Here is a 23,231-nt window from a genome sequence, read left to right on the forward strand (position 1 = left end):
AGTTCTCCAGACAGATTTATCACACTGTACCGTGTTGTTTGTGTTTCTTCATGATTGATGTAAATGAAGTCCAACACATATTCAGTGCCTTGGACTGTATTTGATTCGTCCACCAGGGGGCGCAAACCAGTTCATTTCTGAATGTCAGTCACAAACCCACATGAGAAGGTTTGAATGAGGAAGATCATTCTGCATGTTTGTCAAACAGAGCATCCAGATAAAAAATAGTTTCCATCCTGGATCAGTTGAGATCCAAATGAACAACAACCACCACCAGAACTGATCAGCAGGGTGTTGGTGCAAACCCTGTTACTTTTTGGTGAACGGAGTCTGAATAGGCAGCAGAGGAGGAAGGTCAGAAGTGTGGAGGTCAGAAGATGGAACCTTGGATTTCACAGCTCAACAGAGTGTGAACAGCAAAAACCAACTAACTTAGTTTACTTGATGACACCATCTTCAAGTAACTTCTTCTGATGGTCATTTTTGATACCAGTTCTGCAGGACATCCAAGTCTTGCTGTAACCTGTCAGTCTTTAACTCAGTGAAATCTTGGTGTCATCTGCAAAGATCAGAATCTGTCAGTGGACGACTTCCAGCATTTTGTGAACAAAAATAATGAAAGACTGGGCTCAAGACATTTCCTTCAAGATGTCACTAAAATCCTCTGACAGTTCTGAAGGACACTTTATGGTAAAACCTGTTGTTTTGTCCTTGTACAAATTCAGTGTCCAGTCCATTGCTTACTTTGGATTTCATAGTTTCCCACCTTAAATATGAACCTCAGAGGTCAGGTCAGGGCAGGGAGCATGAGCTCATGCTGCATGTTACCAAATCCACCACACTACAGACCATAATGATCATCTGCTGCAGCCAGGTGGAACGTGGGCGTCTCCTTGGCGTTCTCCAGCCACTGGGGTCAACACCCAGTAACTGGAAACGTTAAGGGGGGACCATGTATCATTTGGCTGGAACAGAAAGAAGGACACTTTTGGGAGGTGGGGATGGACCGCTCATCTGCCTGTGTGGTTACCATCCAGATCCCAAGGAGGTCCTGTAGTGTGGTGACACCAGTGCATGCTCCCAGACCTGGTGTTTGTTCACATTTGAACACAACTGCAAACATTTGTACTTGCAAATATTCTTTATTCAAACACTCATTAAGGAATCAGAGTGAGAAGGAGGAGTTACATTTACACCTTTTTTCTTTGCTACATTTGCACATAATAAGCATAAAGAAAACTTCTCCAATTGATCTTACACAAAATGAAACCAAAGTTAAAACAGTCAATAATGAAGTAATTTCTCTCTTTTTGGTTGCAACATATATAAACATTTAAATACTATTTACAAAGGTTTTTTTCAAAGAAAATAATTTTACAACTTTAGCACCTAACATAAAATTTCAGATAGGTTTGAACAACAATGATAGTTTGTTTAGGCCATGTCACACGAGAGCATGAATGCCACATGGATCACATGAATTGGAAAAACATACAAAATTGCAGTTGCATTCATACGGGGCAGACATTTGTACAACCATGTACGAATGCTGTTTGAATTCCTAGAATGTGGTTCAAAGCCGGCTTGAATGATTCGCGCACATACCGAGAGCAGAAGCTCCCCAATCCAAATCCAGGTCGACAAAGCAGAGTGGGTGGAAGGCAAGTGGGGGCGTGGGGGGGTGTACGCTTTGGTCTGCTCTTTTTCACACTGCTGGATGTCAAATGACATTCAACCCATGGACGATTACATGTACACCAGGGTCCCCTGACCATTGCATCAGTGGAGTGCATATGTGATCAGATTATTACGGACATCTGATCACAGACGTGCACACCCACAGCCGTTACTACTGACAGGGGTCAAAGTAAGTTTAGATTCTTGCAGTAACCGTGCTACTCAGAAAAGTTTTTTGCTTTTTTGCATCATATTAAACAGTGGTGGGCACAGATAACCAAAAAATTAACTTCAATAACAGATAATAAGATAACTGAAAAGTTATCTTTGATAAAGATAAATCGATAAACCACCCAAAAATGTATCTGAAGTTACAGATAATCGATAACCGATAAATTCCGGTGTTGTCTATGGGACATTTTCAGTTACTAAAGAGCTGAAATTGATTTTTAACACGATCGCCTTTGAAAGCATCAAAAGCGGTAAAAGATCTAAATAAGCAAGAATGTTTGACCATGCTGCCCCCTGCAGGAAGCAGCACAGACAAATCCTGAGAGCACACACGAAATCAACTCTTTAGTAATCGTAATCTTTTTTTTTTTTTTTTTCCCAACATTCTGCCCCTTTTGGAAGCTCTTGTTTACAACAGTGCTCCCACTACAGAGACACACTGAGAACAGCTATAAGGTCAGCTCCCTATCAATTTCAACGCTCCGGTTAGGCGGAGGTCTTGAAAAATAAAGTCATACTAACTTGTGGTTTTTTTTTTAATACTGATAGAATAACTCCATTAATGTCAATTCTGTCATTTGTACAAAGTTAAAATATAACATATATCTTTTAATGTTGAATAAGGCACTAATTCTGAGGTTTTGTAACAAACACAGACCGCAAAGCATTCTGGGTAAAAGTGCTAAACAGTGATTGGTTCAGTAATCCATTATGTAAACCAACACGTTAATGTGATGTGTGTCGTGTGTTGGTTTAAAGAAAAATGTGCCTTTGTAAAATATTCCATTTTTATTTGTAAAAACAGGCATTTTTACGGAGCCCTGGACGTGTCATCGCAATTGCATGTTTTAAAACTTTTATGATGTTGTAAAACATGCATTCAATATTAGTAAGTAAGTAAGTAAAATTTATTTATATAGTGCCTTTCACAGACATAAGGCCATGTACACACGTTGTCGGGTATTTGTAAAACCGAATATCTTACCCTTTCAGTTTGTGGAAAAAACTTCATCCACACTACGTTGTTTAAAAAAAAAAAAAAAAAATCCATCCACATCGAACCGTATAAATGTGTTGTAATTATTCTGCCAAACCTTTGGGTGGCGGTACTGATTAAAATTCTATCCAATCAAGAGCCTTATACACTAACGTCTATAAACCCAGAGAATATATTCACGAGAGTTTTAGGCACTAGAGTTTAATGCTGTTATCTGTGGACCCTGAACAGAGTGTCTGAAATGCATTTGTCCTGTCGTGAACGTCTGAGATTACCTTATGCTACCCATAATGCATTGCTGCCTGGTACAGCATGTGCTCACAAAACCTTAAAAATTAGCACATTACTTTAAAACGAAAACATATATCTGATATTTTCACTTTATAAACTTCAGACATGACAATAATTTTAAATAACTTGTCTAAAATGAGTAGTTAAAATTTGAACCATAAGTTAAACATGTATGCCTCTGGATGACTTGGTGACATTGCGATTATATTAGTATGGTATTAAAGGAAATTACATTTTTTTTGGTCACCAGTGCTCCTTTGCTTACAGATGATAGAGTGGTTTCTGATTGCAGAGGATAGAACAACATGCTTATTAAGAAACTTTTAAAAGGTAGGTCTCAACAGCATTACACTCCACCAGTCCGTCATTGACAGGAACCTGGAGCTGGTAAAACTGCTGGTAAACTTTGGTGCAGATATCCAATGCCAACAGGGAAGGGTGGAGAACAGTCATTTATACCAACACACTTTTGCCAGATTTGAGCAAAAATAATAAAAAACTACTCTGCAAACATCACCACCACCAACCACTGCAACGTAACCAAACACGGTGCTCAAATACAAAATGTGGCACTGCTTTTATGTAGCACTTCTCCTCGAATCTTTCAAATAAACAAAATAAAATTAAACAGCCACACCACGGAGTGCATCATGGAGATGTGCTGACTTGCTGTGACACACAGTGTATTTGGTGTGATTGCACAATGTTTACGTCGAGTGCATGCAATGATTGTGTGCCACAGACATTTCACATTATAATATTTCTTTTGTGCGCCCAGAACAAGATGCACGGAGGGCACAGTCAGGATGTGCTGGCAGGATTTGGCATGTCTGATCCATTTCGAGGTCCCACGAACCCAATCAGAATGCTCCAAATGCAGCACGAATACGGTACGACTGCCCGTCACCCGACATTCAAATGCAGCACCACAGTGGTGTTTATGTTATACATTCATGCTGGCTGTGCGAATTTGGCAGATTTTGTTAATTACCACACGAATGTTGTATGAGGAATTCGAATGCAGCTCAAATTGTACAAATGTCATTTGAATGTCCATTTGTACGGCATTCGTGCTCTAGTGTGACGTGGATGATGGTCGAGACATTTGGCCAAGATTCAACGTCCTCGAACAATTCGTACAGCCGCTTGAATGCAGTTTGAATTCGAATTGCGTACGAATTGCCATATGAATGTCGTACAGCATTCATACGACAGGCAGAGTCCAGTACGACTGAAACTCGACCGCCGTTCACAACACAAATGTAGAGTGTATTTGCTCTGGCTGCACAATTGTCCTGAATCTTGTAAGAGGCGTCTGAGTGCAACTCCAATTTGCATGTCATGCGAATCTCATTCGTACAGCATTTGGGCTCATTCGTGCTCTCGTGTGATGAGGTATTAGGTCTGAACAGTGAGGCAGGAAGAACAACAGCTGCATTAGTTAGCTACATAAAAAAAAAACTAGAAGCACTCAGAGAGTGCAAACCTCCGCCAAGGCCATGGGGTCACTGACGCCATAACATATACACGCCGTGGAATCACTGAACCTAAAAAAGTCTAATAATGATGTTTGCTCAGTAGTAAAAGAAGATCTAGCTCCATAACATTTGAAGCTACATCAAATCTGATGACACCTTACTGAATCAGTACAGATTCAGCTACAATTTGGTGTTAGTTGTGCATCTCTAGCTTCATTTGTCACCTCACACTGACACATTTTCCATTTTCCCTATATTTTTGCATATTCTGGATCACCAGATCTGGAATCCGGATCCGATCATCACCAAACTTTGTTGTTTGATAGAACATTTGACTATGTTACACCCTAATTTTTTTTCAAGCCTTTCTGCCTTGTTTTTGTGGAGTTAGAAACTAGAATGTCAAAATTCCCCCTATCCCGCAATGGTGAAGAATCCTTAAAAAAATTCCTGGATCCGGATCATGATAAACTATATTTTATATACTTAAGAATAGTATAGTGAAGTATACTTGGCTTATACTGAAAAGTATAAACAAAAGTCTAAGTACATTAATACTAAGACTTATACTTTAATACTAAAACTTATACTTATACTTTAGTATACTTTTTACGTCTTTCTGCCACAAAGTACTAACACTTATTGTGCACTTGGAGCAAGATATACTAACCCTTAGCAAAAAGTAGTATACTTAAGGTTCGTTTTATTAAGTATGCTTCAGTATGAGTATAAGTATAGCAAGTATACTACAGACTGTGTACTGTTAGTATACTAGAAAGTACACAAATTGAATCCTTTTTCGGACTAAATTGGAACATTTCAAGTTTATAAAAGTATATTTTAAAGTTTGTTTTAAGTTTGCAAAAGTACACTTTAAAGTACACAAGTACACTCATCTATATACTAATCAATGTAATTGGTATATCCCTCTTGTATGCTTAAAGTATACCACACGTACACTTACCAATGTACTTGATATATCCCTCTCCTAAGCTTAAAGTATACCACAAGTGCACTTATCAATATACTGCCATTGTACTAGTTGTATACTTTGAGTCCCTATTTTTAGTTTATTATTGTATACTTAAAGTATACTGTCATACACATTGGTTATTTCATTTTTTTACTTTTTATACTTTAATTGTGCTTGGCATATTACTTAAGGTTACAGAAGGTTGGATGTGACCATTCCATACCAAAAAAACAAACAAAAAAACAAAAACAGCTCAACACACAAACACACTCGTGCAGTTGCACTTCACGTTCTCAACAAACAGAAATATCACACGTTCACAGGAAGTCAGTGGAATTGCAGCCGTTTCTCTGTCGCAAACTCTTCCTCTTCCTCTTCACTGAGCTGGTTTCCCTTCACACTGTGGGAACAAGCAGACAATCAACACGCACACATACACACAGAGACACACACACAAATGCTACTGTAAGGCCACAGTTTTCAGAAACACTAACCTGGAAACTTACACTGTAAATTTGACCTGCTCCAGAGCAGATTACGTTCACATTTTAACCTTAAACTCAGTCACTGGAGCATTATTCAACATGTGATTAATTCGAGCACTCAATAGACAATAGACTGTTTTTTTTTCTAGTTAATAGTGTTTTAAAATGTGATAGAAATTCATGAAAAACATGCAGTTAAGTCAGTTATCACAGATAATATTCAGTTTTATTGTCTTTTATCTACTCATCACTCATTTGATTACTTGATTGTGGGATCTGTATCCATCAGCATCATGATCCTGATCAACAGCAAAATTTAACAAGAACAGACTAACTACTTATATGGTGAGACACAATTTCTAAGGGCTCTAAGGGCTTTCTAGTTAATAACTGAACCCACCCAAATCTGTCCAAAAGAGCATATCTGATGCAAGTTTTACATTGATGATTACTTATATGAATAAAAGGTTGTGGTCACATTTTCTTCTGTTTTCTTCAGTCTGACATTGGCACAGCATGAAGCATGAAAGAGGATGTTGTGACAATTTTTCAGTTTCACAGGTGTTTTATGGTGTGATGGTTCTATTCTGTAACAGACTTAAATTTTTACCTTGATTTGAATTTATACTTCTGTTACCAGTTATATAGGTTTGAAATAAATTCTGCTTAAAGATTTCCATTCCTCATAATTACAGTGATGAAAGTGGGCCATGGAAAATCTTTGGCAAGGGCCAAAGGCCCGAAGCCCCCGGTGGGGGTGTTTGGGGGTTCTCTCTTGGAAGAATTTGATAACTCAGATTCATTCTGGTGCATTTTCAGGTCCATTTACCCACCAAAAAAAAAAAAAAATCTAAAAAAAAAATATATATATATATATACTCAACAAAAATATAAACGCAACACTTTTGGTTTTGCTCCCATTTTGTATGAGATGAACTCAAAGATCTAAAACTTTTTCCACATACACAATATCACCATTTCTCTCAATATTGTTCACAAACCAGTCTAAATCTGTGATAGTGAGCACTTCTCCTTTGCTGAGATAATCCATCCCACCTCACAGGTGTGCATACCAAGATGCTGATTAGGCCCATGATTAGTGCACAGGTGTGCCTTAGACTGCCCACAATAAAAGGCCACTCTGAAAGGTGCAGTTTTATCACACAGCACAATGCCACAGATGTCGCAAGATTTGAGGGAGCGTGCAATTGGCATGCTGACAGCAGGAATGTCAACCAGAGCTGTTGCTCGTGTATTGAATGTTCATTTCTCTACCATAAGCCGTCTCCAAAGTCGTTTCAGAGAATTTGGCAGTACATCCAACCAGCCTCACAACCGCAGACCACGTGTAACCACACCAGCCCAGGACCTCCACATCCAGCATGTTCACCTCCAAGATCGTCTGAGACCAGCCACTCCGACAGCTGCTGGAACAATCGCTTTGCATAACCAAAGAATTTTTGCACAAACTGTCAGAAAACCGTCTCAGGGAGCTCATCTGCATGCTCGTCGTCCTCATCGGGGTCTCGACCTGACTCTAGTTCGTCGTCGTAACCGACTTGAGTGGGCAAATGCTCACATTCGCTGGCGTTCGGCACGTTGGAGAGGTGTTCTCTTCACGGATGATGCGAAGGAGATGTGTGCACTGCATGAGGCAAATGGTGGTCACACCAGATACTGACTGGTATCCCCCCCCAATAAAACAAAACTGCACCTTTCAGAGTGGCCTTTTATTGTGGGCAGTCTAAGGCACACCTGTGCACTAATCATGGTGTCTAATCAGCATCCTGATATGGCACACCTGTGAGGTTGGGATGGATTATCTCAGCAAAAGAGAAGTGCTCATTATCACAGATTTCGACTGGTTTGTGAACAATATTTGAGGGAAATGGTGATATGTGTATGTGGAAAAAGTTTTAGATCTTTGAGTTCATCTCATACAAAATGGGAGCAAAACCAAAGTGTTGCGTTTATATTTTTGTATATATATATATTATATATATATATATATATATATATATATATATAATTTTTTTTGTTGGGTCGGGTCAATTTTTCCACCCATCTTTTCACACAGCTTGTATTGTGCTACTGGACTTTAATCCACAAAACATACATTGTGGCTCGCAGTACAGAGTAAAGGAAATGACAATTCAAAGAACTCAAAAAATAATAATTCTCAGTATCAATTCAAATGGAGCAATAGGAGTATTTATGGCACATTAATGCATCAACCTGTTCAACCTTCACTCACTTCTGTTTTTCTAGTTTTGGCAGGAGGTTTGGAGCTATTGATAATCTCTGTTTTCAAATTCTTTGCCACCTTAAAATCTTTACAAATGTGATTTTACTTCAAGATTAATTTCTGATTGCTGTACATTTTTAAGTTAACAAAACCTTTCTTACATTAGAAAACTTGTAAGTAAAATAGTTTTATTTAAAAAAGATTCTTCTTATAAATCTTTGATGTTCATCTGTAAATTACAACCCCAATTTCAATGAAGTTGGGGACGTTGTGTAAATGTAATTAATCAGAATCAGAAGAAGTTTATTGCCACTGCCAGTGAACAGGATTCACAGACTAGGAATTTGCTTCGGTACAATGGTGCAACATTAAGAAGAGATAAAATGCTAAGATAAAATATAACATATGTGTCAAAATAAGATAAAATCTAAGATTTAAAAAAAAAGAAACTCGAAATATGAGAGGCTGTGTGCAACAGAAAAACAGAGAAACAGAAAAATCAGTGCAGTGGGAGGAGTGCAATTAAAAACCAAAGTACACTGTCTAAAGTGACCCGTGATAAAATGATAAAGTGACAGAGTTAAGCTTAAGGTGACTGAGTTATGAGGAGTTCATGAGTCTAACGGCAGAGGGTAAGAAACTGTTCTTATGGCGTGAGGTTCTGGTCCGGATGGACCGTAGCCTCCTGCCCGAGGGGAGTGGTTAGAACAGACCGTGTACAGGGTGAGAAGGGTCAGCTGTGATCCGACCTGCTCGGCCCAGAGTCCTGGAGATGTGCAGGTCGTGGACAGATGGAAGGCTACAGCCGATCACCTTCTCAGCAGAGGCCACAATGCGCTGCAGTCTGTGTCTGTCCCTGGCTGTGGCCCCGGCGTACCACACCATGATGGAGGAGCAGAGGATGGACCTGATGATGGCCGTGTAGAACTGCACCATCAGCTGGACAGGCAGCTTGGCCTTCTTCTGCTGCCGCAGGAAGTACATCCTCTGCTGGGCCTTCTTGATGAGGGAGTTGATGGTTGACTCCCACTTGAGGTCCTGGGTGATGGTGGTGCAGAGGAAGCGGTGACAGACCACAGTGGTGATGGGGCTGTTGGTGAGGGCGAGGGATGACGGGGGGGCTGTGGCTTTCCTGAAGTCCACGATCATCTCCACTGTTTTCTTGGCGTTGAGCTCCAAGTTGTTGCTGCTGCACCAGGTCACCAGCTGGTCCACCTCCCTCCTGTAGGCAGACTCATCCCCATCCGAAATGAGTCCGATGAGGGTGGTGTCGTCCACAAACTTGATGAGCTTTACAGAGTCGTGGCTGGAGGTGCAGCAGTTAGTGTACAGGGAGAAGAGCAGAGGGGAAAGGACACAGCCCTGTAGAGATCCTGTGCTGAGAACCCGAGTGTTCGAGACATTTTTTCCCAGCCTCACACGCTGACTCCGGTCCGTCAGGAAGTCTGTGATCCACCTGCCGGTGGAGTTGGGCACGTGGAGCAGAGAAAGCTTGTCCTGGACCAAAGCTGGAAGGATGGTGTTGAATGCAGAGCTGAAGTCCACAAACAGGATCCTAGCGTAGGTTCCTGGGGAGTCCAGGTGCTGCAGGATGGAGTGCAGGGCCAGGTTTATGGCGTCATCTACAGACCTGTTGGCTCTGTAGGCAAACTGCAGGGGGTCCAGGAGGGGGTCAGTGATGGACTTCAGGTGGGATAAAACCAGGTGTTCGAAGGTCTTCATGACTACAGGCGTGAGAGCCACAGGCCTGTAGTCATTAAGTCCAGTGATGCGTGGTTTCTTGGGGACTGGAACTATGATTAAGACCTTGAAACAGACTGGAACATGGCATGACTCCAGGGAGGTGTTGAAGATCCCCATGAAGACTGGGGCCAGCTCATCAGCGCAGTATCTCAGGGTGGCAGGAGAGACACAGTCTGGGCCCGGGGCCTTACGTGGATTCAGCCTTCTGAAATGTCTCCTCATGTCCTCCTCTTGGACCGAGAGGGCAACAGGGGGAGTGGGGAGGGCAGCAGTGAGAGGGGGGAGGTCCAGAGTGTTTGAATATCCAGTTGTGTGGGGGGTGGGGAGGTGTGAGTCCTTGTCTTCAAACTGTGAATAGAAGACGTTCAGGTCGTTGGCCAGCTTGAGGTCGTCAATAGAACGAGGTGCTCTGGGCTTGTAGTTGGTGATCTCTTTCAACCCCCTCCACACAGAGGCTGAGTCGTTGGCAGAGAACCTTTGCTGCAGACGTGAACTGTACATGGATTTAGCCGTTGCCACCTCCTTGCTAAATCTGTACTTTGCACCTCTATAGCTGTCTCTGTCTCCTTCTCTGAAAGCCACCTCTTTCTGCTGACGGAGCTGCTGGAGTTTAGGTGTGAGCCAGGGCTTGTCATTGTTAAATCTCACCCTGGAACGCTGTGGGATGATGCTGTCTTCACAGAAATGAATATATGACGTCACAGTGTCTGTGTAGTCATCTAGACTGTCTGTTGAAGCCTCAAACATATCCAAATTTGTGGTGGCCAAGCACGCGCGTAGCTCCTCTACAGCTTCATTGCTCCACACTTTAGACGTCCTCACAACAGGTTTAGAGAGTTTAAGTCTCTGTCTGTACGTGGGGATCAAGTGGACCATCACGTGATCTGAGAGTCCCAAAGCTGCACGGGCCACCGCGCGGTAGGTGCCGCTCACTGTCGTGTAACAATGATCTAACGTGCTCCCTTCTCTGGTCAGGCATTTAACAAACTGTTTGTATTTTGGTAATTCCTGACTGAGATTCCCTTTGTTAAAATCACCGAGAATTATAACAAGAGAGTCCGGAAAATGTCTCTCCACGCTCATAATCTGATCCGCGTGCGCGCTCGGCCTCAGAATGTAATTATGTATGTAATGTAATTAAAAACGTGTGGGAACTGAGGACACCAATTGTTGACGCTTTGTAGGTGGAATTCTTTCCCATTCTTGCTTGATGTACAACTTCAGTTGTTCAACAGTCCGGGGTCTCCGATGTCATAGTTTGTGCTTCATAATGCGCCACAGCACACTTTTCCACTTTGCGTCTGTCCATTTCAAATTAGCTTGGGCCCAGAGAAGGCAGTGGCATTTCTGGATGTTGTTGATGCCATGAACTGTGTTAACTGACAATGGTTTTCTGAAGTGTTCCTGAGCCCACGTGGTCAGATCCTTTACACAATGATGTTGGTTTTTAATGCAGTGTCGCCTGAGGGATTGAAGGTCACGGGCATTCAATGTTGGTTTTCTGCTTACATGTATAAAGTTCTCCAGATTCTCTGAATCTTCTGATTATATTATGGACTGTAGTTGGTGGAATCCCTAAACTCCCAGCAATTGAATGTTGAGAAAAATTGTTCTTAAACTGTTGGACTATTTTTTCACGCATTTGTTCACAAAGTGGTGATCCTCACCCCATCTTTGCTTGTGAACAGCTGAGCCTTTGGGGGATGCTCTTTTTATACCCAATCATGACACTCACCTGTTTCCAGTTAACCTGTTCACCTGTGGAATGTTCCAAACAGGTGTTGTTTGAGCATTCATCAACTTTCCCAGTTTTTTGTTGCCCCTGTCCCAGGTTTTTTGAAATGTGTTGCAGGCATCCATTTCAAAATGAGCAAATATTTACATAAAAACAAAAAAGTTTATCAGTTTGAACATTAAATATCTTGTCTTTGTGGTATATTCAACTGAATATAGGTTGAAAAGGATTTGCAAATCATTGTATTCTGTTTTTATTTACATTTCACACAATGTCCCATCTTCATTGGAATTGGGGTTGTACATGAACTAACGATTAAAAATAAACACCTTTAAAAAAAACAAGCTTATTAAAGTTGAGAGTTCTCACCTGCTTAATGTGATTTCTGAATATCACTGCTGATCGCTGAGCAGAAGGTATCGTCTCATTGAGACGCTGCTCTGTTCAGCTCCGCCCCCCACTCTGTGTGTGTGCGCCAGCTGACACAGACAGCTTGCTTGAAAAAGTCTGCATTTTAGACATCTCTCAGCAAGCCATCCACCATTTTTTCGGATGTCTTTTTTGAAAATTGACCGTCTAAATGAAGGCTGGACGGCTCGCTGCCTAAAACTCTGTTGTAATCTCCCAATGGCTCAGTTATTTAAGGCACAAGTTTGGGGGGAAAAAAAATCAGTCTTGTCAAACTCTATTAATCACAAGACCGACAAGATTTTTAACTACACATTGGTCTAGCAGGGAAAAATATCTACGAGACATAGCTCAAAAATTACTGGTCCATGTCCTCGGACCAGTGGATTTCTCTACCCCTGTTTATGCCTGACAAATTACAATACATATACATTGGAATTACTGTAGATTAAAGACAATATAGGTCTTGCTCACCATATTTCTTTCAGTGCTGTATTGTGACAAAGGGCCTCAGCAAGGTGTCTGATCCCATCCACAGTGAACTGGTTACTGATCAACCTGCAGCGGAGGAAAAAAAAATAAAAATCAATTTCTTGATTGATTTTACCTTGTGAAATCACATCACAAAGGACAGCTACACTGGTTCAGTTTGTTCTAAGCAAACAGGGGTGAGCAAGAGTCTATCTTTTTTGCTAGCTTTGGGTCTTGGATTGTCTGTTTTTGGGTCTATCTTCATGACCTACAGTATGGCGTATGGTCCAAAATACATGAAGCAAGTGCATTTGGAGACTGTCCACCACCACTTTGCTAATAATCATATTTTATGAACTATAAATTGTGTTGTTTTGTTTTTGTTTCTCCTCAAAGTGACTTATAAATGAAAAATACTGCACTGTCATCTGTGACAAGCTGCTCCTGTACACTGATCTGAAAGAGGCACTGTGATTCACAGAAGGCAGAAAGAAGGTAGTGCTAATCAAGGTAGATGCCAACCACTGTAAAACAAGAAAAACAAGATGACTGTCTCTATGAAAAGGATATTCTGGTTCTAAAAGAACAGATGAAAATATGTAATAAACCATGCTGTTTAACTGAAAGACCATACTCCTTAATAAAGAGAGGAAACCTAACCTTCATACTACTGGCCCTCCAGTTGTTTGGACGTTTTGGCACAGACTGAACAGCAACAACAAGGGTGGCTAGGCTAGGCTAATGTAAGCTCGCTGTAATGTTTAAAAAATGTGCAGAAGTTGTAAAAACATTTAATTGCATAGAGTGAGGTAAACATGCACTCATTTATCTCTGAACAGATGGTTTCATTTGTTCAGTGGCAACAAAAAAAGCAGTTTCCTCTTGAAATGAATAATGAATAATGTGCTGTTTTAAAACATTTAATAACAGTTAGTGAGGCATATGTGTACACGTTTAGCTCTGAACAGGCTATTCAGTGGCGACAAGAAGCAGTTTACTCTTATGTTGTTTGTGCCTGTGAACATTAATATTAATTAGCCTGTTAAATTCTGGTCACTTCATGGTTTCAACACTGGCCCTTTGCACACTTGGTTTCGACGCCGGCACTGGATCAACACCTTGATGTTACTGTATTTAATTTCATTCAATTAATTTTAGTTGTATAGTGCCAAATCACAACCAAGCTGCCTCAAGGTGCTTTACATGAGTAAGGTCTAACCTTAGCAACCCCCCTGGGCAAACACACAGGTGACAGTGGTAAGGAAAAACTCCCTTTAGTAACAATGAGGAAGAAACCTCAAGCATCAAAGGAGTCTAGTAGTTTCACTTTATATCAAAGCCTCTTGGTATTTCCTTATGTTGAATACACTTTTTTGAGCCATACTGACACAGCAACAATTCCAAAAACCAGGGTCCATCATACTATGGGGCTGACTCAGTGCCCTTACCAAAGGTAGCTTACACTTCTGTGATGGCAGCATTAATGCAAAAAGGTACATTGAGATTTTAGAGCAGCATATGCTGCCTTCAAGGCAACATATTTTCCAGGGAGATTCATGTTTTTTTTTTTTTAAAGACAATGCCAAACCACATTCTGCACATATTACAAAGGCATGGCTGCAGAATAAGTGTGTACAGATACTGGACTAACCTGCTTATAGACCTGACCTGTCCCCAATAGAACGTGCAGAGAATTTTGAAATGAAAAACACAACAACCACCCCATAGTGTTACGCAACTTAAGACATGTTTACAAATGGGAAAAAAATAACACCTGAAACTCAACACAGTGGATCCAGTACATATCCATTGGGATTTGGCACAGGATTTACACCGGATGCCCTTCCTGAGGCAAGTCCATTTCTCCAAGGAGAACCACAATGAGTCTCCCAGTCAAGTAACAATCAGGACATACTCTACTTTACTTCTGATGTCTGACAGGATCACGGGTCCACAAAGTAGAAGGAGTAAATCTCTACAGTTCATTAGAGGCTATACGTATGTGTCTAAAAAAAAAAAATGCAATGTTTCTCCTTACCAGAGGTGAGTTAGCCCAGTGTTTGCTTTGATTAAGTCAGCCAAATGTGGAGTCACATCATCAGTCAACTGATTCTGCACCAACCTAAAACAAGCAAATAGTCACTGTACTGAGAGAAATTAAAAATAATTGCCAAAAGCAAAATAAATGACCTACCAAAATATCCTGAGGGAGCTGTTTTCTTTCAGTGCTTCTGCCAGGCTCTTCCCACCCCTTGATGTGATGCCATTGGCTGAGAGACTAAACAAAAGGTAGGTTACTTCAGTACTTTATTGCTTTAGCTAATCATTTTATTGTCCCTGCAAAATCATGCTGTCACACCTGAGGTTGGTAAGACTTGGATGGTGCCTCAAAGCTTCTGCAAATACTTCTGCTCCCTCATCACCAATGCAGTTCCCCCACATTCTGTAGGCAAAAAATATGATTCAGACATAGGTGCCTATACCAGCTTGCTGAAACTTTAAAATGACTGAAAAACTAACTGAAACAAAACTAAAATTACTGAAACATCAGTATGTAAGATGTCTGGTATGTGTACCAGTATTCCCATCCATAAGTTTTTAAAATATCACCACTGGCAGCTCAAAGCAGCTCAAAGCACTTTAAGTTGAAAAAACTGTTGTGTTACTGAGTCTCACTGACAAAGTGAAAATCGGTGGTGACAAAGTGAAAATGAGGCAGCACACCCAGTGAGGTTTAAAAACATATTTATGCTTCACTTTCTTTCAATTATGCACAAAGTCTGCATGCATTGTCTTGCTCGGTTGAATAGTGCAGTGGTGACACCATGAAAAACAGAAGCACATCTGCTGTGAAGTTTAAAAACATATTTCTGCTTTGCTCTTTTCAGATATGTACAAAGTCTGTTTCTGAGGATGGCACATGTGATAAAACCCTCTTACCTGTCAATCAGATAGCACTTTCTGCATAAATACACAAGTTTATCTTCCTGTCATTCTTGCTGCTCATTACACACACTGCACAGGGGCATAGCCATAGGGGCTAGGGGACAGAATGACCCCATCCACACCAAATGCCTGAGAGTAAAGGTCCACATCTGAAGATATTTTAGACATTTATTGCATATGCTGTTGCTGCTACTACTGCTACTACTAACAATAATAATAATAATAATAGATTTATTGTCATTACAAGTGCAACAAAATAATAATAACAATTATTATTATTATTATTAGTAGTAGTAGTAGTAGTAGCAGCAATCAATATTACTCCGTGCCTTAGTTTTACCCCAGTTTTGCACTTGGTGAAATTGATAAGCCACATAAAAAGATGTTGACTTAATTGACCTTTTCAGCATAACTGAAGTGGGACGTGAAGCAATACATCTTTATGTTGTTCCTGTGTTTGTTTTTTGCTTTTTGTTTTGTTTTTTGAAGGAATATCTAAGTTAGGGCATAACTGGGTCTATCTGGGGTTGTAGCTTTAAAACCATGTCAGTTAGGGTTGAAGAAGCCATATATATATGAAAATGATTAAGGCTCTTGGGGGTTAGTAAACATATTAAACAAAAATGTAGGTTGTGATGTCAATTTGGGATAGAGTAAAAGCAAAGAAAAACTGAAAATATGCAAAAGGAAATAGTAATACAGCATACATTAAGCAGTATAATTAAAGTATTATAGTTGGGTAATACAACACTACACACTACAATTTATACATGCATTTTAAAAAGATTTACATAAGCAGTATTGAGCAAATAAATTTATTGATATCCTGAAACGTATCACGTACTGAAGGTCCAAAGATAAGTATACGGTGCATCTGAAAAGTATTCACAGTGCTTTACTTTTTCCACATTCTTCCACATACTTTTTCTTACAGCCTTATTCCAAAATGGATGAAATTCATTTTTCCCCTCAAACTTCTACACACAATACCCCATAATGACAATGTGAAAAAAGTTTTTGTTTTTATTTTTGAGATTTTTTTAAACTTTATTAAAAATAAAAAATAAGAAGTCACACAAGTAGTCATAGCCTTTGCCATGAAGCTCAAAACTGAACTCAGGTGCATCCTGTTTCTACTGATCATCCTTGAGACATTTCTACAGCTTAATTGGAGTCCACATGGGGTAAATTCAGTTGATTGGACATGATTTGGAAAGGCACACACCTGCCTACATATAAGGTCCCACAGTTGAAAGTGCATTTCAGAACACAAACCAAGCATGAAGTCAAAGGAACTGTCTGTAGACCTTGAAGACAGGATTGTCTCGAGGCACAAATCTGGAGAAAGGTACAGAAACATTTCTGCTGCTTTGAAGGTCCTAATGAGTACAGTGGCCTCCATCATCTGTAAATGTAAGAAGTTTGGATCCATGAGGACTATTGCGAGAGCTGGCCACCCATCCAAACTGAACGATCAGGGGAGAAGGGCCTTATCAGAGCTCCAGCATTCCTCTGTGGAGAATGCAGAACCTTCCAGAAGGACAGCCATCTCTGCAGCAATCCACCAATCAGGCCTGTATGGCAGAGTGGCCAGACTGAAGCCACTCCTTAGTAAAAGGCAGATGACAGCCCACCTGGAGTTTGCCAAAAGGCACCTGAAGGACTCTCAGACCATGAGAATCAAAATTCTCTGGTCTGATGAGACAAAGATTGAACTCTTTAGCGCGACTGCCAGGCGTCATTTTTGGAGGAAACCAGACACCATCCCTACAGTGAAGCATGGTGGTGGCAGCATCATGCTGTGGGGATGTTTTCAGTGGCAGGAACTGGGAGACTAGTAAGGATTGAGGGAAAGATGAATGCAGCAATGTACAGAGACATCCTGCTCCAAAGTGCTCTTGACCTCAGACTGGGATGGTGGTTCATCTTTCAGCCAGACAATGACCCTAAGCACAGAGCCAAGACATTAAAGGAGTGGCTTCAGGACAAGTCTGTGAATGTCCTTGAGTGGCCCAGCCAGAGTCCAGACCTGAATTCTATTGAACATCTCTGGAGAGATCTGAAAAAGGCTGTGTACAGATGCTCCCCATCCAACCTGATGGAGCTTGAGAGGTGCTGCAAAGAGGAAGCAAAACTGCCCAAAGATAGGTGCACCAAGCTTATGGCATCTTATGTAAGAGGACTAGAGGCTGCAATTGCTGTCAAAGTTGCATCAACAAGTATTGAGCAAAGGGTGTGAGTACGTGTGATTTCTTAGATTTTTTTATTTTTAATAAATTTGGGAAAAAACAACAAAAAAGACAACTTTTTTCATGTCGTCATTATGGGGTGTTGTGAGTAGAATTTGGAGAGGAAAAAAAATTCTCCCCACTTTGGAATAAGGCTGTAACATAAAATGTGGAAAAAGTGAAGCACTGTGAATACTTTCCAGATGCACTGCAGTATTGAATTTTGAGAAACCATATACAGATCCCTACCAAGAAGCATACAAACACAATCTGTGGGTTATCAGTACAGTTCCAGTTCCGATTGTTGCTGTGGAAACAAGCAGTTCAGCTAAAATCAGCTTTTTCCACACAGCCTTCATAACAACCATTTCCTTACCTTACAGGGTACTTTAGGAATAGAACACAACCATTCTTGCTCTGTGTATAAGTAGGTAGCTTTTGAGGAGCATGTGCTATAAAATAAATGAATTATACACCCCTATAAATACAAATATTATACAAACAACCTTCTCAGATATAAAACAATCTTACCCCACTTCAAATATAGATGTGCTCTTCTGAATTGCACTGGCCAAATACTTCGCGCCAACACTGGTGATCTTATTTAGACCAATCCTAAGGAAGAAGTTGTGGTTATTATTATTTTCAGAAACATGGAACTAAATGTTGATGTCTTATGTACCAGTGTACAACTTTAAATCTCATTACATACTTGACAATACGCAACTTTGGACACTCCTCAATGATCTGAGCAACTAACTTGGCTCCAGCATCTGTGATGTGATTGTTGTAAAGCCTAAGAACACAAAAATAAATTCAGGGTGAAGTTTCTATAACCCCTGGCAAACAAAATGGAATCACCGGCCTCGGAGGATGTTCATTCAGTTGTTTAATTTTGTAGAAAAAAAGCAGATCACAGACATGACACAAAACTAAAGTCATTTCAAATGGCAACTTTCTGGCTTTAACACTATAAGAAATCAAGAAAAAAAGATTGTGGCAGTCAGTAACGGTTACTTTTTTAGACCAAGCAGAGGAAAAAATATGGAATCACTCAATTCTGAGGAAAAAATTATGGAATCACCCTGTAAATTTTCATCCCCCGAATTAACACCTGCATCAAACCTGCTCATTGACATTGACCCTATGTGTCTTTTTGCAAGGAATGTTTTTGCAGTTTTTGCTCTATGGCAAGATGCATTATCATCTTGAAAAATATCATCCCCAAACATCCTTTCAATTGTCCAAAATATCAACATAAACTTGTGCATTTATTGATGATGTAATGACAGCCATTTCCCCAGTGCCTTTACCTGACATGCAGCCCCATATCATCAATGACTGTGGAAATTTACATGTTCTCTTCAGGCAGTCATCTTTATAAATCTCATTGGAAAGGCACCAAACAAAGGTTCCAGCATCATCACCTTGCCCAATGCAGATTAGCCCACTGTAACCTTGTTTTTTTCTGTTTAGGTGTTAATGATGCCTTTTGTTTAGCTTTTCTGTATGTAAATCCCATTTCCTTTAGGCGGTTTCTTACAGTTCGGTCACAGACGTTGACTCCAGTTTCCTCCCATTCGTTCCTCATTTGTTTTGTTGTACACTTTTCGATTTTTGAGACATATTGCTTTAAGTTTTCTGTCTTGACGCTTTGATGTCTTCCTTGGTCTACCAGTATGTTTGCCTTTAACAACCTTCCCATGTTGTTTGTATTTGGTCCAGAGTTTAGACACAGCTGACTGTGAACAACCAACATCTTTTGCAACATTGCGTGATGATTTACTCTCTTTTAAGAGTTTGATAATCCTCTCCTTTGTTTCAATTGACATCTCTCGTGTTGGAGCCATGATTCATGTCAGTCCACTTGGTGCAACAGCTCTCCAAGGTGTGTTCACTCCTTTTTAGATGCAGACTAACGAGCAGATCTGATATGATGCAGGTGTTAGTTTTGGGGATGAAAATTTACAGGGTGATTCCATAATTTTTTCCTCAGAATTGAGTGATTCCATATTTTTTTCCTCTGCTTGGTCTAAAAAAGTAACCGTTACTGACTGCCACAATCTTTTTTTCTTGATTTCTTATAGTGTTTCTTAAACCCAGAAAGTTGCCATTTGAAATGACTAGTTTTGTGTCATGTCTGTGATCTGCTTTTTTTCTACAAAATTAAACAACTGAATGAACATCCTCCGAGGCCGGTGATTCCATAATTTTTGCCAGGGGTTGTATTTCATACAAGTAAAAAACAAAAGTTGGGGTACAAATGTTGCTATTACAATTTTGTAAGAAAAAAACAATACACTTTAGATTCTTTTCATCTGGAAAATTCAATTCTGGACAGTTCAACTTGGACTGAAGCCTTTTTGAAAGGTATGTCCTTAGATAAACTTCAAAACAATCTTCAGAGAAAAAGGCTGGTCCACTTCAAGCAATGTCTGTTTATGTATACTTTTGGATTCACAAATAGCTCGTGGTTGTCATTTCAGATTCACAGGTCGACTCTCATCACTGTGACAACTGAAAGAAGAAAACTCTCCAGTGTCCAGTGAGAGTCTGAATGATAAACCAGTCACTGAGACAGTACATTCTGTGATCTGCTACCTAGAACCTCCCTCAGACTACAAAGAAATAAAAACTCATTCACAAATTTAAAAATGCTACTCTGATTTTTTTCCCCCATGGAAAAATAGCAGTTGAGGGCAGCACAGTGGATTAGTGGTTAGCACTGTCGCCTCATGGCAGGAAGGTCCTGGGATTGCTTCCCACATGGTCCTTTCTGTGTGGTGTTTGCATGTTCTCATGACTGTGTGGGTTCCCTGGGGGTGCTCTGACTTCCTCCCGCTTCCAAAGACATGTAGGTTAGGTGAACTGATGACTCAACATTGTAGGTGTCAGTGACAGTGTGAATGAATTTGTATGTCTGTTTGTGTCTCTGCGACAGACTGGCTGCCTGTCTGAGGTGTATCCTGCCTCATGTCCTGTGACCACTGGGATAGGATCCAGCCCCCCACCCACCCATGACACTTAATTGGAATAAGCACATGTATCAAAATGAATTAATGAAAACAGTAGTTGAGCCTCAATTCATTCAATGTCCCTGTAGTGTTGGATATCAACTGAATCCCAAACAGCAGTGTGGCTGGGCACGTTAATATACCTTCCAGAGGTGAAAGGTGGTTTTGACATGTTCTTACTGAATGTGGATTCCACACGTTGGGTCCAGTCATTTTGGAGAAGAGAGAGACAAAAATGACAAAAATTGTGTTACTGTGGATAAGGAGCTGGGCTACACATATGTAGACCTGCCTTCACATCCTGCTCACGCTACTTGCCTGTGTCCTTAGACAAGACATTTAATCTGCAATGTCTCAATCCACCCAGCTGTCAATGGGTAGCATCCTTGGATGGGAAAGGTACCTTGACACTTGCATGAATTTGATCCCCGTATTGACACGCAATCTGGCATGCCAGAGAGTAAACTCGTAAATCGTTGAAAACTGTGTGTGGCTGTGTACAAGTGTGCATTTAAATTTTGAAATGTTCACAATCTCTGGCATGCATTAATTTTATGAACAACACATGAACATTGCACAAGCTATTCAAAAACACTGCGAGTCAATGTCAGCACATCACAGTGCATCTCATCTGAATGATTATGATGAGATGTTAAATCTATAATAAACACAATTTTACAGACACTCATAAGAAGGAATGAAAATGCAACTTTTTAATCAAGCCATTACAATATGAATAATTACCTTTGAGATGATTTCAAATGCATTCTCCACATCATGAAGCGCACAAGAACAGCTGCAGTGGTAGAAAATTCCTTTGTGATTCCGGGAGCGAATAAAGGTGGCTTCATCAGCCAAATTCTGAGAGCAAATGATTAATCCACTACAAAATTATTATTTTCTATAATGCAGCATCCAGCAGCACAAAGAGCAGCATGATGAGGAATATAGCGGGTCACATTGGCATGACAAATTGTGCAGCAGTGCAAGGGTTAAATGCGTGAAAGTATCAAAGTGCCTTAACACACGTTGGACTGTTGTCCCCTCCAGGGGGAGTCGTTCATGCTAATCTACTTCCCACTATGGAATCTGAAGCCCAGTAGTGGGCACAGTTCCGCTAATCTGCTACCCGCTAATTATCGAAGATAATATTTTCATTATTGGTTTAGCTTTTTTCATGATTGGGGCTTGTATGTTGTGTCTTTTTGTTTCTTTATTTTGTAGCTACCATTCTTTGTCACTGTCATGTTTGGTGGTGGGATTTTTCTGCTCTGTCCTCTGCTTGGTGGTTGGCGTTTCCTTGTGATCCTCTCTCCAGCTTGCCACACCCCTTCCAGATCCCTCCACACACACACCTGTTTTACATTTCCTGCTAATCACTCCTTCTATTTCAGTCATACCCGTCACCCTGTCTGGTTGTGAGATTGTTGAGCCTTGGGCCACTTTTGAGCACTTATTCTTCTGAGCATTGCTGTCCTGTTTTTGTCTACCTGTGTTTTTGACCTGCCTGCCTGTTTCTGACGCTGTCTCTGCCTAATGCTTCGGATCCTGCTGCTTATCTTGGTCAGCCTACCTGTGTACCGAACCCGGACTGTATTTTCATTAAACTCTGTTTTACTGACATCTGAATCCTGCATTTGTGTCCAGCCATGCCATCTCGGTAAGCCTGACAGAACAATCTCGCCAGCTATGGACACAGCAGGTTCAGATCCAGCCCAGCTGACGCTACATGCTCTCTCTCGCTTCACCGCCGCTCTCCAACAAGTATTCCAACAGACCTGTCCCGGTCGTGAGGCGGCGAGGTCTCTCATGAAGCTCTGGCAAGGCAGACAGTGGGTAGCAGACTACGCCATTGACTTCTGCATTCTCGCAGCCAAGAGCGAGTGGGACACGGCAGCGTTAACTGACACTTTCGTCCAGGGACTCTCCAAGGAAGTGAAAGATCAACTAATCGCCATTGAGCTCCCAGATGATTTGGATTCTTTGATCACCCTCGCCATCAAGATCAACAGACGGCTATCGGACCGGCACCAGGACCGGTCTCGTCGTGAACAGCGCTCCCAGAATTCCAGACCAAGTTCGTCTGGCAGCCTCCGGCCCCTGACCGCATGAAGAGGAACCCATGCAGCTTGGGAGGACACAGCTCTCAGCAGAGGAACATCAGCGCCGCCAGTGGGAGGGGTGTTGTTTTTACTGCGGTCAGCTCGGCCATCTGATCGCAAGTTGCCAGGTCAGGGGTGCCCCGCCCCCAAACAAGCAAACTATCCGGGTGAGTCTGAACGAAATTTTCTCATCTCACATTTTTATTC

General features: G+C 41.0%; 1 protein-coding gene across 2 annotated transcripts in view; it reads right to left on the bottom strand.

The window, feature by feature from the left end:
- Positions 1-5,722: 5,722 nt before the first annotated feature.
- nod1 (nucleotide-binding oligomerization domain containing 1) overlaps positions 5,723-23,231 on the bottom strand; it is a 47,699-nt gene continuing 30,190 nt past the window's right edge. For both annotated transcript variants that reach the window (XM_034173981.1, XM_034173980.1), the window contains exons 6-12: positions 18,621-18,704; positions 18,440-18,523; positions 15,094-15,177; positions 14,929-15,012; positions 14,773-14,856; positions 12,738-12,821; positions 5,723-6,047 (exon numbers count right to left, since the gene is read on the bottom strand). In XM_034173981.1, coding sequence (XP_034029872.1) covers positions 5,975-6,047; positions 12,738-12,821; positions 14,773-14,856; positions 14,929-15,012; positions 15,094-15,177; positions 18,440-18,523; positions 18,621-18,704 — 577 coding nt within the window. In that variant the 3' untranslated portion in view covers positions 5,723-5,974. The remainder of the gene's footprint in view (positions 6,048-12,737; positions 12,822-14,772; positions 14,857-14,928; positions 15,013-15,093; positions 15,178-18,439; positions 18,524-18,620; positions 18,705-23,231) is intronic.

Source organism: Thalassophryne amazonica, chromosome 7, assembly GCF_902500255.1.
Source record: "Thalassophryne amazonica chromosome 7, fThaAma1.1, whole genome shotgun sequence".
Lineage (NCBI taxonomy): Eukaryota > Metazoa > Chordata > Actinopteri > Batrachoidiformes > Batrachoididae > Thalassophryne > Thalassophryne amazonica.